Source organism: Camelus dromedarius, chromosome 11 (assembly GCF_036321535.1).
Source record: "Camelus dromedarius isolate mCamDro1 chromosome 11, mCamDro1.pat, whole genome shotgun sequence".
Lineage (NCBI taxonomy): Eukaryota > Metazoa > Chordata > Mammalia > Artiodactyla > Camelidae > Camelus > Camelus dromedarius.
The window spans coordinates 29,825,787-29,843,625 of record NC_087446.1 but is presented as its reverse complement, the minus strand read 5'-3'; the positions used below and the strand labels follow the sequence as shown (position 1 = coordinate 29,843,625).

Below are 17,839 nucleotides of genomic sequence, written 5' to 3'. Positions count from 1 at the left end.
GCTCCCGCGTTTAGCTGCCTCCGGCTTGCCTGCGACTTTACCCGCCTTACCAAAAAAAAAAAAAAAAATTACTACCACCCACAAGTACCCTTAAAAAACAAAAGCACTATTTTTTTTTTATTTATACTAAATAATTAAAGGAACTTGAGATCCCTCTTTGGATGAGTTAAGTCTTCCTAGGGGAAGAGGCATTTCAGCGAAGCACTGAAGTGGGTGGGGTTGGAGTTGTTAAATGAAATGGGAAAGCTTGAAAACCCAGCCCCGTATTCTGAGAACTGTGCTGGTTATTTATTATAGGAGGAAGACATGTACAGAATTCTTGACCTTGTCTTATAGCTTAGAGGGAAGAAAAGGCCTCTAGGCCTTCTCACTTTCTGTTCTCATAGCCAGGAATGCTCTTCTCTCACCTCTTCTCATTACCATTGTCTTACTTCATACAGGTTTTGCTACAATATTACCTTAGAGAGGACCACATCATTAAAATAGCCTCACCCGCCCTTATCCCATTGCCTTGCTTCATTTTTTCATAACATTTACCATTATATGATATTACACTGTCATTTGTTTCCTCATTTAATGTCTGTCTCTTATGCCAGAATACCAGATCCATGAAGGCAGGGAGGGACAGGTATCTATTTTGTTCTACTCTGTGTACAAATCCAACATCTATAACTGTGCTTGGCTTCATTGTGGGCCTCCAATATTAGTTGAATGAATAAGACAACTAAATAACATGGCAAGTATTCAAGATAGTAGATGACTGACTGCTAAACAGTCAGAATTCTTTTCCCCCATGATTTGCAAAATTTCAGCTTTATGTACATTTTTCTGAAAAGGATTCATAGCTTTTATCATGAAATCAAGGTGGTTGATAAACATCTTAAAAAGTTAAGGGCCATAGGTTCCTTAAAAAACTAAAAATAGACAACATATGATCCAGCAATCCCACTCCTGGGCATAAATCCAGAGAAGACTACAATTCAAAAAGACACGTGCACCCCAATGTTCATAGCAGCACTATTTACAATAGCCAAGACATGGAAACAACCCAGATGTCCATGGACAGATGTCTGGATAAAGAAGAAGTGGCATATATACACAATGGAATACTACTCAGCCATAAAAAATAATAAAATAATGCCATTTGCAGCAGCATGGATGGACTCGGAGATCATCATACTAAGTGAAGTAAGCCAGAAAGAGAAAGAAAAAAACCATATGCTATCACTTATATGTGAAATCTAAAAAAAAAAAAAAAAAGATGAAAATGAACTTATTTACAAAACAGAAACAGACTCACAGACATAGAGAACAAACTTATGGTTACAAGGGGGTCAAGGGGGTGGGAAGGGATAAATTGGGAATTCAAAAATTGCACCTCTGGGGAGTGATGGAAATGTTAGTTATCTTGAAAAAAAGATTATATATGTGTTAAAAAAGTTAAGGGTCATAGTCCTGAAGTGATTAATATTGAAAATAAATGAACGTAAGTTCACAATGAAGAGAAATAAATATGGGCTGTTGTGGTGTCTCTCCTTACTTCCCACAGAATATCAGCCTGGTTCCACTGCTAATTTGTGTTCCTTGAGGACCCATCTCTGTCCTTTTGAATCTTGTCCATCCTTCATCTTTCTGGGCTATGCTATAGGAAGAGACAGAGAGGAGGAACAGATTTAAATGAACAATCAACTGGACTTGTTGGACATTTACTGTGCAAAGCAGAAGAGGGTCAGAGCAAAGGTGGTTCCTTTCAGGACACGTCTTGACGACTGTGAGCAGAGTGGGGACTACGGACCAACAGGGAGACTCACTTAGTGGGGCCAGGAAAGGTTCACAAAGCTGAGACAGAAAAGAAACCAACCATGTGCATGGGAAAGAGAGTAGAGACAGCTCTAGGCTGAGGGAACAACTTACAAATTAAAAGGGGGTGGAAATAGCTTAACATATGTGGGAGTGTGGTGTGGAGTTTAAGAGGCAGGTCATTTTGGGCTTTGTAGGCCTTGGTGGTAATGACATGGAATTAGGACTCAGACCCATTTGTAAAGATGTTATTCAAAATGCAGTAGGGCATCACTGAAGGTATTTAACACAAAAGAAGTGACATGATATGATGGTTTTTTTTTTTTTTTTTAAAGATTACTCTGACTGCCCTGTGAGGAGCAGTTTGGAGAGAGGCAGGACTGCAAGCAAGTCTAACAAGACTATCGCTGCTTGGCAGTCAAGTTAAGAGATGAAGATGATGTGATGGAGGGTGGCAACAGTGGAGATGGAAAGAAAAGAAAGGGGTCCAGATATACTGTGAAAGTAGAAATGATGACTGAACTTGCTGATGGATTGATTGGAGGTGGAGGTTGAGAAAGTGGAAAGACACTTCAGGTGGCACCTTGATAACTAGCTTGAAGGTGGGTGGTTCATGAGATAGGAAAGACTGCAAGACGAGCAGATTTGGGGGATCTGATGAGGGTGGAAACAGAGAATTCCATTTGGGAGTTGTTGAGTATGAGATACTGCTGAGATAGCCAAGTAGAGATATAAAATGAGACAGGTGGTTAGACAAATGTGTCTGGAGAATAGCAGTTAGGCTGGACGTGGACTGAAAGCCATGGGAATGTTGAGTGCACATAAGGAGAGAGTGTAGAAAAAAAGGAAAAGGACTCAGAACCTGCAGGAGAATTTCAACATTTAGCGGTTCTCTGGAGGACGGCCAGCAAGGGCTCCTCAGAAGTGGCAGGGAGAGAGGTGGTATGAAAACCAAGAGACCACGAGGTGAGAGTAGCTAAGAGAGGCATGTCCAGAAGAGTTTCATAATTTTGGAGTTCAATGCCAGCAAGTTTAAAACTGTAATTTCCAAAAATACAAACTTGAAATACAGGTAAATAACTTACATTGTCCTACATAAAAGCAGTTTAACTTTATGCTAGGGAAATGACAAAACAGACAAAATTGTATCTCTTTCCCTCCTCTCTTTCTTTCTCTCCCTTCCTTTTTCCTCTCTTTTCCTTTCTCCCCCTCTTTCTTTCTTCCTCCTTCTTCTCTCTCCTTTTCTTTTCTTTTTCTTTTTCTTTTTTTTTTTAGCAGCCTGTCTTTGCTCTCATGCATGCCCATCTGCTCTGCCTTGGTCTAAGGAGCCTGCAGCAGTCTGGCTGTGTTAAGTGACTGGGTGGCTATGCCTGTAATTGGGTAGCTGGTTGGGGAACTATTAATAAACTCAAATTACTACCGACTTAGAACTGCGATCTCCAATCAGCTTTATTAGTAATGAAAACAATGTTTTGATCTCCATGTCTTTCAACTGGTCATAATTTCAGGAGCAGAAATTGGATGCTATTTATTGGCCTGCTCAAAATCCAACTATCTGGAATAGTGAACACTTGGACCAGCTTTAACCCCAACAATCTGCCTGTAATATCTAACACTTGGACCAGGAGAATTAGAACAGACAGGAGGAAAGATATGGGTATTGGGTCAAAAGGAGTTAGAAAAACAGGAACAAGAAAGTATAAGTTGAGGTTGCTCTTGCAACTACTTTGTTTTCTTGAGCAGATCGGATAATATGGGACTGTGTGGCTCTCAAGCTCTGGACCCATCAGTGGTGCCTGGGGAGCTGGTTAATAACCCAGATGCATGGGGCCATGATACTCTTAGAGATCTTGGGTGGGGCTCCTGTGCCCGTATGTTTAAACAGCCTCTAAGGTGATTAGCACTCCAAAATTTGAAAACCTCTGCTCCAGAGTATATTGGATCCCAGGTCATTGTACTCAGAAGCCAAACAAAGTTTTCAAAACATTTCTAGTCATACTGGTAGAAGGTGGGCAGTTCTCTGCAGAAAGCAAGAGACACAAGTGAGAAGCACATGAAAAGTCAATAGGACTGGAGAGAGACAGGTGATGGGAGGGAACAGGAAAGGTGATGGGAGTGTACTGAAAAGAAGTTTGAGCAGGGCACACCAGGTGGGAAGAAATAAGGAAACAGTTTAGGCTGGACAGACTAAGCTCACAGGTGGAGTAACACAGCAACTGGAGCCCAAGGACGCAGAATATAAATAGTTCTCTTGGGAACCTGAAAGGGTGACACACAGAGGCATGGGAAAGAGTCTTGCTTCTTCTGAGTTCCTGTTCCAGCCAGGCTTCTGGCTTAGCCTTGAGTCACCATCCTCTGGAATCCTGTTTCCACTGGAAACTGACCCAAAGAAAGGAATACCCCCCTTCACCTACCTTTATAGAAAAATTGCAGAATCAATGATGTCTACAGAATGCTTCCAGTGGTGCATGCACTTAAAGCTCTTTGTAGGTGAGGTAGCATTCAAAAATGCTTTGTAAAGCATAAAGCACTAAACAAAGGTCAGCCGTATTACTCTGATTCTCTTGGGTCTCATCTTTCTGGAAGCCTTCGCCTGGAGGTGGCGCTCCTGTGACCCTGGAGGACCCTACTGAGATCTATCCTATAGGCTGGCATTGTGTTGGTTACAGTTTGTAATTGCTCAGCTATTTACGTTGAAGTCATGAATATGAGGCAACAGGCTTTTTTTTCCTTCCTTTTAGAAAATCATTGTGCAGCCTTTTCTTCCTCCCCCACCCACTTCCTCCCTGAGTCAGTGTACACGAACCCTCTTCTCACAGATACTTCTGTCTTGAGCGCCCATGAAATAGTTTTCCTATGCTGCAAGAAACAATAAGAGTACTTGCAAACAAAGACTTCTGCCTGATGACAATTGCTCATTAATTGAAACAGGACCTTTATTAAAGGTGATGATCTATGATTTTCCAAACTGATCTACTCAATTTTATCTCTGCAAAGCATGAGACAGTTTATGAAAGAAACTCTATTGTCCTCCAGGAAGTCAAATTGAAAAGGTGAGGTATGAACATAAACATCCTGTGTTTTCTGTGAGCATTCACTTATGGATCATGAATTTATAGCAACCACTCTCAAACAGGTGTTTATCTTCCGCCTGCAGTCATCAATTCATTCCCTTGACCAGTACTTTTTGAGAGTGCTCACGTAGCAGGCCCTGAGCTGGGCCCCAAGGATACAGTGGTGACCAAGATGGATGAGGTCCACGATCCTGAGGAATTCAGGTATAAATGTCCTAAGATATTACCTGCAGGGTAAACAGTCCTTATGTATCTGCTATTATAGGACCAAAGTAGTGAACCTGAATATTTGGGGGTGGAGGGGTGGGGAAGGAACAGGAGGCACTAAAACAGTATTCTTGGGAGTAAAACTCACGTAGAACAGGATTCCTCTAATTCTTTCATCGCAGCATTCTTGAGCCCTTTTTCCTACATTACATGCACAGGCACTTGAAGTTTGTGTCCTAAAAGGATCAGAGCCTGGAAAAAAACATGGACAAAAGTAAGGCATAATGAAGAGCCAAAAAAAGATGAATTAGCTAAGAGCTCTGCCTAGTGCTGTTCAGCTTAGTGAAGCTATTCGGTCACTATTATTTATTCAGTACCATGGACCAGCATGTTTTTGCTGAGTTTTGGATGTACGATATCATTCTTGATCAGCATTTAAAGAGCTCTGAATACTTCTTAATGAGGCTGTTGAAATTAGTGAATTGGATTATTTTGTGTTTTGAATAAGTAACACATTCATTTAGCTCAAAATCCAAAAGGTTCAAGAGTATGGAGTAAAAAAATCTCTTGTACCTCTGTTCTCCAGCTGTCTGCCACCTCTGCCCTGAAGGAACTGGTTCAGTTATTTTGTGGATATCCTTATTTTATCCATACATTATGGATACAGTAAGCAGGATTCCTAACCAGCTTCCTAACCTGAGAATAAACTTCATCTCAGTCCTGTGGCAACCTGTCCTAGAATAGATCCTGTTCTACAGGACTTAATGTGAATCAGAAGTTTGGATTTTATTTTTCAGATGAGTATAGTGTGAGCTGTTCTCAAAGGGGGAAACAATGGAGAAAACCACCAGAAGAGACATGAAACTACATATATTTATATGATGTGTATATATATATATATATGTGTATATATACATATATATATATAAGAGAATTTCATGCCATCAAACCAACCTCTGCCAAACAAATCTATACTATCAAGTTTTAAAAATCTGGTTTCCTAAAGAAAATTATACCTGGCTTTTATGAAACAAAATAATAGTTATTATTACAAAACTGGTTCTTATAAAAATAACAACCCTTGCTAACTGCTATGTACTTAATATATATATGCATATATATATATCATTGAAACTTCACAACAATCATATGAAGTACACTTTATAGGTGAAGAAAATGAAGGACAGACAGGTTAAACAAATTCTAACTTTTCAAATCTAGGCAGGGCTTCAGGGCTCTCACCCTTAATCTGCATGATACTCACTATTCATTTTGGTAGAGAATAGCCAAAAGAAGGCAGTGGCAATATTTTTGTTATTTATTCAAAATCTTTTGTTCTTTTAGGAGCTATCAAAATTAACCATGATATTTAAATGCAGAGTTCCAGGCCTTAGCACTGACCTAGAAAATTAGAATCTTTGGGAGAAGGGGTCCAGGAATGTTTATTTTAACCAGTGCTGCAGGTGATTTTAAGGCAGATGGCTTGTAAGAATACTGTGACAAATGTCATACCTGTAGCAGTTTGTTTTTTTCAAAGTTGGCCACAATTGTATCTTCCATCACACATACTCTGATCTTTTCTAAAATCTTGCCACTTTTCTTTGAAAAGAGGGGGGTCCATGTCCCCTGCCTGTCAAACTAGGTTGGCTTTTGTGACTAGTCAACCAACAGATTGTGGTGGGAGTGATGCTATGTGACTTCCAAGGTTGGGTCAAAAAAGGTGATTCAGCTTTCACTTTGTTTGCTAGAACACTCATTCTTGGAATCCAGCCACCATGCGGTGAGGAAGCCCAAGTCACCCCAGGGAAAGGCCTACTTGGAGAGGAAATAACAACCGGTACCAACTTGCCAGCTATGTGAACTATCTTGGAAATGATTTTGGTCCCAGTCAAGCTGCCCAGGCTGACACAGCATGGAGCAGAGACGTACCTTCCCTGCCAAGCCCTGCCCAAATTGCAGATTGAAAAGCTAAATAAATAATTATTCTTTTCAATACTCAGTTTGAGCTGAATTGTTATGCAATAGATAACTGGGATAGTACCCTTCTAACCCCTAGTCACTCTGCCTTTCTTTCTATCAGGGTGAGTTCTGGGCCCTCTCTAAAATATTCTGAAAGTATCCTTATCCAATGTCATTTAGTTTCCTAGATTCTTCTAATTACAGAACCACTCATTTCCAGAGTTCTGGTTATTTGAAGTTCTCACTATTGCCTCTGAGGCTTGGTTTCTCATCTTAGAAGCAATGGAAATAAGAGAGCCTATCTTATGCACTTTGCAATTAAATAAGATAATTTATGTAATCATTTCACATCATGCCCAGCACACAATGTTTTCTCTTATTATTCTTACTAGGTTTCTTGCATTCATTCTCCATTTCTTTAATGCACTCCCCCCCCCCCCCCAATAGCTCAATGCCATTTCACAGGCTTTTTCCTGAGCCTTGCATGTTCTTCCCTGCCAGGTCAGTTAGATTCTTACTCATCCTTTAGGACGCCGCTTCTCCGTAAAGAAGCCCTCTCTGACTTCTCGAGCAATTAATGCCTCTGTGTACTCAAATAGCACCTTAGAGAACCTCTATTATGGCCTTTAACACATTGGATTGTATTTACTGTTATCTTGTCTCTCTCCTCTGCTGGACTCTAAGTTCCTGGAAGGCAGGGTCAGCCTTTTTGTATTCTTATCCACTAACGTAGCACCTGGCACATCTTTATTGACCATCTACTGCCTGTGTTACTGTGCTAGAAAACACCTAGGAAACATCGTGGCTAAGTGGTTAGGGGGCCCATGTTTTGGCAGACGTGTCTGGGAACAAAAGAGGTCCACTTCCCGCACAACCCTGGAAAAAGTGAATGTCTGTTAGCGTTATATGTAAAGAGGAGTAAACATCTTAAGATTGCCATGACGATAAAGCAAAATATCCGCAAAAATCTCATCACATAGCAAGCAGTCAATCATCAGGATGCCACGAAATGCTTCCTCAACAATCCCATTTTCGGGCACCCTCACTCTAATCCTCCTTTAGGGCCCTGCACTCTATGGGTAATCCCTCTTTCAGGGATTACTCTGGGCTCTGTAATCCTCTGCTCGGTCATTCCTCCGCTAGCCACTCTGCGACTCAACCACTGGGTTCAGGCGCTCAGAAGCCACTCTTCTTCGCCGCCCCCAACTCCTCCAGGCCCTTTTCTTTTAGTTTTCCCAGGTCTAAGGGATGTGTCAAAGAGGCCCGACTTGTGAGAAATTTAAACATCAAAATTCTGGTGAGGGTTTTCCTGGATGACTTTCGTGACCCACAGTTGAGAGCTTTGCTACTGAGTTTCGGTCTTCTCCCTTTGAGGAAGGAAGCCTCGAATCAACTTGACCTCTGTCGTTCCTGGCAACTCCAGCCGCGACCGCGCGCAATGCAGTAACATTCAATGAACGAGCGAACGAATGAATGAATGGGCTACGTCAGCGTCTGGGCCTCTGTTACATCGCCCACCGGCGCGGGCGTGGCCTCGGATAAGAGGCCTGCCGGGCGCGGGTGGCCCAGTCCCGCGGTCGTGCGGCAGGCTCGGCCACGAGCGCCGGAGCTCCGCGCCGCCCCGCGCCGCCTCCCCCAAGTCCCTGCCCCGCCGCGGCGCGTCACTTCCGCCACCCCCAGGACGCGGCTGGGGCGGGGAGCGCGGGGGAGGGGGGCCAGGTCCGAGGGAAGCCCGCCCGCGCCCGCGCCCGAGCAGGGACTACATTTCCCGAGGGGCCTCGGCGGCGGCGGCGGCGGCGGGCGCGGCAACGTCCCCCGGAAGTGGAGCCCGGGACTTCCACTCGTGCGTGAGGCGAGCGGAGCCGGAGACGAGACCAGAGGCCGAACTCGGGATCTGACAAGATGGCCGGGCTGCCCCGCAGGATTATCAAGGTAACCGCTCGGGCCGGCCGCCGGCTCGCCGCTCTGCTCTCGCCGGCTCGGCAGACCGGGCGGCGCGGCCCCTAGCTTCCTCCGGCCCGCGGCCCGCGCTGAGAGGCCCGAGGCAGCGCGGAGAGGATCTGGCCGCGGCGGCGAGGGAAGTCGGGCGCTGGGGAGGGGGCGCCCCGGAGACTTCCGGCCGCTGTGGGGCAGCCCGGCGGCGGGGATCCGGGGCTCCCAGGCGGCCCCTCCGCGAGCAGGGAAGGCCGGGCCCGCGCCCTGGCGGAGGGTGGGGCCGCGGGGTTGCGGGGCTCTAGTCTCAAATGCGGGCCGGCGCGGGCCTCCGCGGCCTCTTAGACCACCCCCGGGCGGAGGCCGCGGGCGCGCGGGAATCGCGGTGGGGCCCGGACTCCGGGAGGGGGTTGCGGCCGGATACGGCCGCTCGGCCCGGGATCCCTGTTTCGGCCCGGGCGGGAGTGCGGGGGTGCGGCAGCCCCAGGTTCAGAATGAATGAACCGGGAGAGTGAGGCCGGGCGGGGCCCAGTGCCCCAGGAGGCGGCTCCGGGAGGGCCGTGCGTCCTGCAGCCGCCCGCACATGTTCGCCCCTGGCTGCGGGGTCCGGAGACGTGGGGGCTCCGCGCCCTGCTGCCCTCGCTTCCGCGATCTCTTCTCCTTAAATACGTTTCCGCTAGTTATCTCCGCGAAGTGATTTTACTCTGGTTGGCAAACTCTTTCAGAACTGCTTCTGTTCAGAGGAAATAGTTTACAAGAGCAGGCGGGGGTTGGAGGGGTGGAACGGCACAGATAGGGGGACCTTGTGAAATCTTTTGCCTCTTCATTTTGTGCGCTTTGATTATTAAACCATTCTTCGGCTCTTCACGAGTGTATACTTTGACAAATACGAGTGAACCGTGAAAAATTAGACGTCTTGGTTTTTTTAGGTTCTTTACATGAATATCATCAAGTCCTCATAGTGAAAAAATTTTGCAACCCTCAAAAACAAAGCCTTGAGATTTTTGATCAGTTTTGGTGAAGGAAATTAGTTGATCCTCTGTATTGCTTATTGTGCAAGTTAAAGTGCATACATTGCACCATCATTTTACTTGTTATAGCCTGGTGAACGTGTATTTAATCTGGTTTGTTCTTAAAGTTTGGCGGGTGATGCATGCTAAATGGTTAAGACCTGTTGAAGGATGGTGTATTGTGCAGTGCTTCAGGCAATTGCAGTGAAATTTATCTGAGATGGAGGTATCTCTGACCTAAAGATGCTTGATTTAGAGAAATAAGATGTGTTTTGTAAGGTAAGTCTTTGAGAAGTAGAACAGATTGTCATTGTACGCTGGAATCTAATGATTTGAACCTTCATAGTGTTGTATAAAACCTTCATTCGTTTTATTAAAGGTTTGTCTCAGATTGTATCCAAGGCATTTTAATGGCTGTGTGCAGTGGGAGGTCCTTACCGTGTGGTTCTAGTTATAATGCAGTCACATGGCCTCAATGGTCATATTTATTGAGGCCCCATTTGACAATGAGGGGTGGAAAATAGAACTGAACACCAATAATCCTCGGAGTTTTATTTACTGTTATTCAGGTAATTGATTAAGTACATAGTACACATTGACATTCAAGATAATTCTCCAAAATACATAAGAACTAAAGACTTTTCATATATTTTTCTGCTTTTGCTTGATGCTGGAGGTATTCTGGAATAATATGAAAGCCTTGGAAAAATTAATTCCGTAGTAACTTACAGATATGACTTGAAGCAATAAGTCAAAGTCCTCATAATTCAATTCATTTGGCACACGGTAATTTAGTTTACACTAGGCTTTTACATTTTACTATTTAAATCAAGACAGTGATAACTCATATATAATCTTGTTGATAGCATGTCTCTAATGAAAAGTGCCTTGATTTGGGTTTTATCTTGTAGGAGTTAGGTGGTTTTACTTGAATGCTATTTATAGCAAAAAGAACTATTTTCTCCAATCCCTAGGAAGGATTAAAAGATTACACTATTTTTTTTATAGTGTCCATGTTTATATTATGTAGGCTTTTCTATAATCATTGAAAATGTTTATTTTTTTATATCAGTATTAAAAAAACAAAGGGTTTGCCTCCTTCTCTGTCAACCAGGGTACAAGGTTCTATATGGAATATAATGGTGGTGGCAGTGAGGCAGCACTACTGCCCTGAATGATGGGAATGTACTGTCTCTCATTAGACAGTTCTGCCTGAAATATGGGCATTATTTACATCTGTGAAATTTTTCAACCATTTGGTACCTGCAGAAATCTTGTGAAGTAGACAATACCTTTTATAGGCTAGAAACCCATTCAAAGGACTTTCCTAGGGTCTTAAACCTGGCAAGGGGCAGAACTTGAATCTTGACCCAGTGTAACCTTCCCCTGCCTCTGGTTATTATGAAATGACATAAAGATTATGTAAAAGTACTTTAACTATCAATAACTATACAAATGTAAGATTTTTTTTTTGAATTACTATTCACTCAGTTGCTATCCTACTCAGATTCTCATGTCTAATTCAGTAGCAAATTCTGTATGCTCTATTTTTTTTAATTATATCCTGAATCAGACACATTTCCCTATCTTTCTGAAACCGCTGTTCAGTTCCATCATTTGTTGCCTGGTCTACTGTGTTGGTCTCCTTTTAAACAGCAGCTAGTGTTACTTTTTAAAACATAGATCTTGTCACTGCTCAGAACTCTACAAAGATTCTCCATCACATTTAAAATAAAATCTTAACACCCCCCCCCCCAAGCTACAAGGCCCTACATGCATGCATCTGGGATCTGCCTGCCTCTGAGATCATCTCCTGCACTCTCTCCTGGGGTCTCTACGTTGCAGCCACAGCTTTTTTTGTTGAGCAATAAGAGGCTACAAGTGTTTCAGTCACAGGGCTTTCCTCCTGTTGATTGCATTGCTTGCCTTGTCATATTCAATTCTTGGCTCACATGTCATATCCTCAGAGAGGTTTACCTTAACAGTCCTAAAACACAGTCCTCCCCCATCTCCCATAATTTCTCTTTATCCTCTTATTTCTTTCTCTTCTGTATAGCACTCATCACTACTTGAAGTTACATTATTTGCTGTTTAGCTCTACTTCCATTAAAGCCCCATGAAGGCTGGGACTCTTGGATGATTTAGGAAGTGCTCGAATGCCCAGAATACATAATTTACAAATCTAATGCCTTGCCACTGAAATATTGAATGAATGAGTGCACTTCAGTCTTTTTGGAAGAAAGTTTTAGGAGAGTTATTCTATATAATTTGACAGTGTTACTGCTTAGTAGATTCTATCTGAATATGTCTGAGTTAAAAGTTTCTAATTCTACCCCTAAATTCATTTAAAAACAAAACAAATCAATCTTTTGTTCTATTGACTAGGAAATACTTAGGACACCTTTGAAAGGTTCTAAAGGGTACATATAGGAAAACTAAGACTCTTAATCTGTCCTTCAGCATTCCAGTTCCCCTCCCTGGACAACCACAACTTTTATTGTATATTCTCCCCAAAAGACCAGAGAGACTTAGTGCATATATGTTAGGCCTCCTTCCCTTCTCCCAAGCAAATATTGTACTTTGATTCCCTCTTCTGTCCAAAAATACATCTTTGAGGTGACTAATTTTTTAAAGAGCTGCTTTGTGGAACCTTGTGTTTAGGCCTTAATTTAGCTAATTACATATGAATAACTTAGATTGTTCCCCATATTTTTCCATGCAAACAATGCTGTAATGAGTGGTCGTACATATAGTGACTTACACATGTATGAGTTATACTGACTCTTGGCAGTTAATGTGTTTAGCTAGGATTTTCTTTTTTTTTCTCTTTTTCTCCTCGCCCAAACCTCTTTTAGTCTCTAAAAGTGAGGAAGCAATTAAAGCTTCAAATCACATAGGTTAAAAGGCACGTAAAATAAGAGGTCCTCCTTAATCCATCTGTCATAAAGAACCAGAGTTATTTTGGGAATAAATAAATGAGCTCTGTAGTTGTGACTTGGTCAAAAACAAATTTATCTCAGCTTTACATGTTACATCGACAGAATGACGTTCCTTTAGTTTTCTGCTCGAAAGTAACCATGAAAGCAAATCTATCAAATATAGCAAGTACTGTTAAGGAAACCGTAGTTAACTTACTCAAGGAGTTGACTTATTTGATTAAAACCTAGTAAACCAACCTTCTGAGATTAGAATTTCATCAGTCTTTCCTAAAATTTAGATTTCTGTTTGGTGAGCTTTAGTTGCAAATTCTTGAAGACCTGATATGATCTGACTTTGTACTGAGACTTGAGTTCTGTTTTGTACTTTAATAACTTTGATTTTTAAAAATACAGATTTTTTTCCCATCACTATTTAAAAGCTACTCATTTGATACGTATTCTAGTACATAAAGTAGTTTTTAGTAAGAAAAGTGATTCAGAAAACTGACCCTTTTGTAAGCCCTGGAAACTTTGGCTGATGTTTTTTCCCCATTAAAAAAAGACATGAAAAACTTACCATAATGAGGGTGGACTTGTTATGAGTTGTAATTAAAACATCCTTAGGAAACAGATAAACTTACATAGTAAAAATTTGACTAGAAACAGTGTGGTTTTTAAGCTCTTTTGGTGGTTGTCCCAATTCAAGAATTTTTTTACCTTCCTAGGACCATAAATCATATTTTTTGCATATGGCTTCTGGGGATTCAGGTTCTTGAGAAACATGTGAGTTCCCTGGTCTCCATGGATTCCAGGTTAAGAATCCCTGAACTACTTTTGGAGGTAATTAAACTTTCAGGCTACGTGGATATTGTTTAATGTACTAGCTAATGTTTTGATTATGAAATGTACGCATAATTAAAAGTAAGTTAAAAATAGTTGAGTGTTATTTTTTTAAGCTCCTCTTTGTCAAGCACTTTCTTCAGTCTAGATTGATCAGTTCTCACACAATAGAGATTGAGTTTTGTCAATTTATCAAGTACTTCTTAAGTATCCACCATGCTAAATAATAATATCAGGAATATTATGCATGCGCTTTGTGGAAGTTATGAGTTTTCCCCACACTTGCAATGTCTTACAGCCATACACAGTAGAGAACATTATATTATCCTTTTCCTTCTCTGATGAGGAGACTGTAGGCCAGAGAAGTTGGATGATCAATATTGAGGACTTGCAAGTCAATATCTTTGCTTTTTTCTCTATGCAGTATCTAGTGGTTTGGTTTACCTGCTTGTAAGTGGATTTAAGAAGGAAATAACTTACACTGTAGATTCATGTGGTATGGATTCTGATCATGCATTTGAATCTGTTATCATGAGTTATGGATGCGTGTGCACTGTGGAAGTAAATAATAGAACCAAGGAAATGAGGATGGCATCCAGCAGGGGCTTTGGACATTATAATTGTAGTCATCACAGTTCTGATGTGGTTGCTTAATTACTATGTTATCTAATTTTACTTTCTAAAAACAGATCTGAAAGGCATAGTATGTGTAGTAATGTTACACCAAGAAATAAGAATTTTTGTTTCTATATAAAAGATGAGTTGGACTGATATTTTATTATACAGTTGAAATTTTCTTTGCAAATGTAATGTATGAGGGTTATCAGCATGGATATACAAACTAGGAAGTGAATAATAGGGAATCAGTTAACTTCAGCTGAAATCTTAGTGACTTTTAAAAATGCTTCCCAAGTGAAGTTTTTTTTTTTAGTATTAAATACGTCATCTTTAATTTGTAGATTAGATAGGATGTAGGGTCACTCTGAGTGAGATCTTTGGCTCCTGACATCTCTGGTGTTAGAAACCATGAATGTGAGGTTGGAAGAACTGGATAACTGGTTAAGAGCACTCAGGGAATGGACAGAAAGAATTCTTTATTCATTTTTTCAAGAGCTGTACCACACCACACACACGATCAGGGCATTGCATGTTTGTTAAAATCCTGGATGTAGCTATTCTAAAATCCCCTAAGGAAACTGAGGCATATCTATAATTCCAAGTTGGCCTGTAACTCAGATGTTTCTGAATAATTAGGATTTGGTTGTAGTTTTTTTTTTTTTTTCCCAGCTTCAATTTAAAGTGTTTTTAGACATTGGTTTCAGAATCTAATGTTGACATATTTTGCTTTTTTTTTTTTTTTAATTGGCTGTTTTCTCTTCAGATTTTCAAACTCCTTTACTTTTCAGTACCATCACAGTACGTCATGATCAGAGGTTTGGTCTGTTTTTAAGCAAGTCAGTTTTTATTTTCAAAGTCTTCACAGTATAGTGACTGAAGGCATTGTAGTTGAGAAAATACTAGAAAGAAGTATAACAAATGCTATCTATGTGTCTTTAGACTATGGGTGCTTTTTATTTCTTTACGACCTTCTAAGATTTCTTTATAGTTTATACTAAGGAAAAGGTTATTGCTGTAAAGTCCCTGTTTTTTAGTGACCTTTAAGGACCATGGGGGTTACCTCTGTCTACCCCCTTACTATGGGACTGGGGCAAAATGGCTTTAGTAAGCTTTTAAGAGCCCAGGGCTATATTTCAGTCTTCCATAACATTGCAATTTGTCTGCCTTTTTATTATCCATTTGTAAAACATGTTTCAGTTCATTTAAGTGGACATTTATTGAATGCATACTATATATTCACGAAGCCAGGTGAACAAGATAGGCATCCCTGTCTAGTGAAAGACACAGTTGTGATACAAGAAATTACAATGAGGTGTGTTATGAAAGAAGGAATACCTGGGATTTACCATAGTCTAAGGAAAGGTACCTGTTGAAGAGTTTTTAAACTTTAAGAGGAGGGAAAGTGGACAGACGGAATAGCAGATATGAAAGCTGGAAGGAGAGGGAGAAGAAGAGAAAGTGAGAGTGAATGCATAGCATATTCCACAAATCCAGTATGTGGTGGATAGTGTCTTATTGTAGTTTAATTAGAGGCTTTTGTGCAGGTGGGTCCCTGTTTAGTAATAACGTTTGACTTAAGATAGACTGCTTCTTCTGGGGTGGCATATATCTATCTTGTTCTCCAGGATCCCTAGATTTGGGGAAGTTTGGGGTTCCAGTGAGAAGGAACTAAAGAGCAGGTAGGAAAATACATTTGAAGTATCACTGCATCAGACCATAACCACTCTGAGTTTTAAACAAGATTTTTTTCATTCAGTAAGCCTAAAAATAGAATTATCTTACACTTATTAAACTTAATTTTGTGTTTTCCACTCAGGGAGGGTATTTCTACCTGCTTAATTTTCTCCCTTGCATTTAGAAAGAATAAAGAAGAGTGCTTTTTAAGTAAAAATCCCCCTACACCTGCACGTACTGTAATTCTTGCTTTGGCTTTTTTAGAAAAGTCATTTCTTTTCACAGGTGAAGACACAGTGATTTATAGCTACAAAGCTTGAGGTTTCTTACCTTTAGCTGTAAATGAACTTTCCCTGTTAAGTAAATATATATATATTTTTTCTGAATAAAGCACTCTGTTTACCCTGTCTTTATTGTTGTGATTCAGATAAGGGTTAATCTAAAAGTGCTGCAATCTACTTTCGGGTTCCTGCCGCGGATTGTCATTAGAGATCAGTGAACACTTGGCCACACCTTCCCTATTTCTTACTGGAATATTTTCCCAGTTAGATTGGACAGGCTGCTAATGTATTGAGTGGCAGGAACTAGAAGATAGTTTCGGTGAACACTTGTTAATAATCTGAGTAGTTAATGGTTGTGCATCAGAATTATCTGGGGATTTATAAATTTAACAGTTGCCAGCCCAACATGTTTTTTGTTACATTTTGTCGTAAGATCTCCAGATGATTTTAGTGTGCACCTTGCAGAAACAGTGGCCTTTGTGTGTGCTTGGCTTTAGTGCAAAGAAGGGTAGGATGTGTTAGAACTAAAATCACACACACAGACAGTACCTTCTCATATATAGAAAACAAAGGCATCAGTGGGAACACCATATGTGACATTCAGTGTGGGGAAACCCTCAAGATTGGTTTAGGAAAAGAGGTTTTTAGGAGGTTGACCTTTGAGCTGAATTTTGAAAGGTAAGTAGAAAAGTGGGGTTAGGGGAGAAGGACGTTATTCCAGGTTAGACATAATCAAGCTCTAGGAAGATACTTGAGCAGTGCTAAAACTGTAACATGAGTCAGCACTTCTTTGCTTGGACCACAGACACTTCGCATGCAGTCTTTTAATTTGAAAAAGTTTATTTCCTTTTGAAGTGTTGTTCATAGATATATGTTTATTATTAAAAATTCAATTAATATACTAAATATGTAACATAGTAAAAATAATGAAGTAATACAGATAATTATTTCCCCTTCACTTTCTTTTGCTATTCCAATTTCCAGTTCATAGATAGAATGCTAAAATCTTACTGAATATGAAAGGAAAACCTAAATGCTTCATTTTTTGGAGATATAAATCACATATCATAAAATCTACTCTTTTAAAATGTACAATTCAGCGGTTTTAATGTAGTACAAAGTTGTACAACTATCAGCGCTGTCTAGAAACAGAAAATCCAGAATGTTTTCAACACCCAAAAAGAAACCGTCTGCCCCTTAGCAATCATGCTACCCGTACTCCCAACCCCTGGCAACCACTTATCTACTTTCTGTCTCTGTGGATTCACCTGTTCTGGACATTTCATGTAAATGGAATTATATAATAAGGTTTTTTGTGTCTGGCTTCACTTAACATATTTTCAAGACTCATCCATATTGTATATATCAGTACTTCATTCCCTTTAGAATTTTTTAGCTGAAATTTTCTACATAAATGCTTTTAAGAAATTACAGTGCTGAATGAAGCAAAGCAGAACTTTTAGCAGGTAAATCTGTATTGGTTCCTATAAAACTAAAACCTGCATTGCTTTAGAACATTTAAGAAA

The 17,839-nt window shown here is 40.8% G+C and overlaps 1 protein-coding gene across 1 annotated transcript in view; it reads left to right on the top strand.

The window, feature by feature from the left end:
- Nucleotides 1–8,814: 8,814 nt before the first annotated feature.
- UBE2N (ubiquitin conjugating enzyme E2 N) overlaps nt 8,815–17,839 on the top strand; it is a 29,530-nt gene continuing 20,505 nt past the window's right edge. The window contains exon 1 of the mRNA XM_031463029.2: nt 8,815–8,972. Within this exon, the coding sequence (XP_031318889.1) occupies nt 8,943–8,972 (30 nt within the window). The 5' untranslated portion in view covers nt 8,815–8,942. The remainder of the gene's footprint in view (nt 8,973–17,839) is intronic.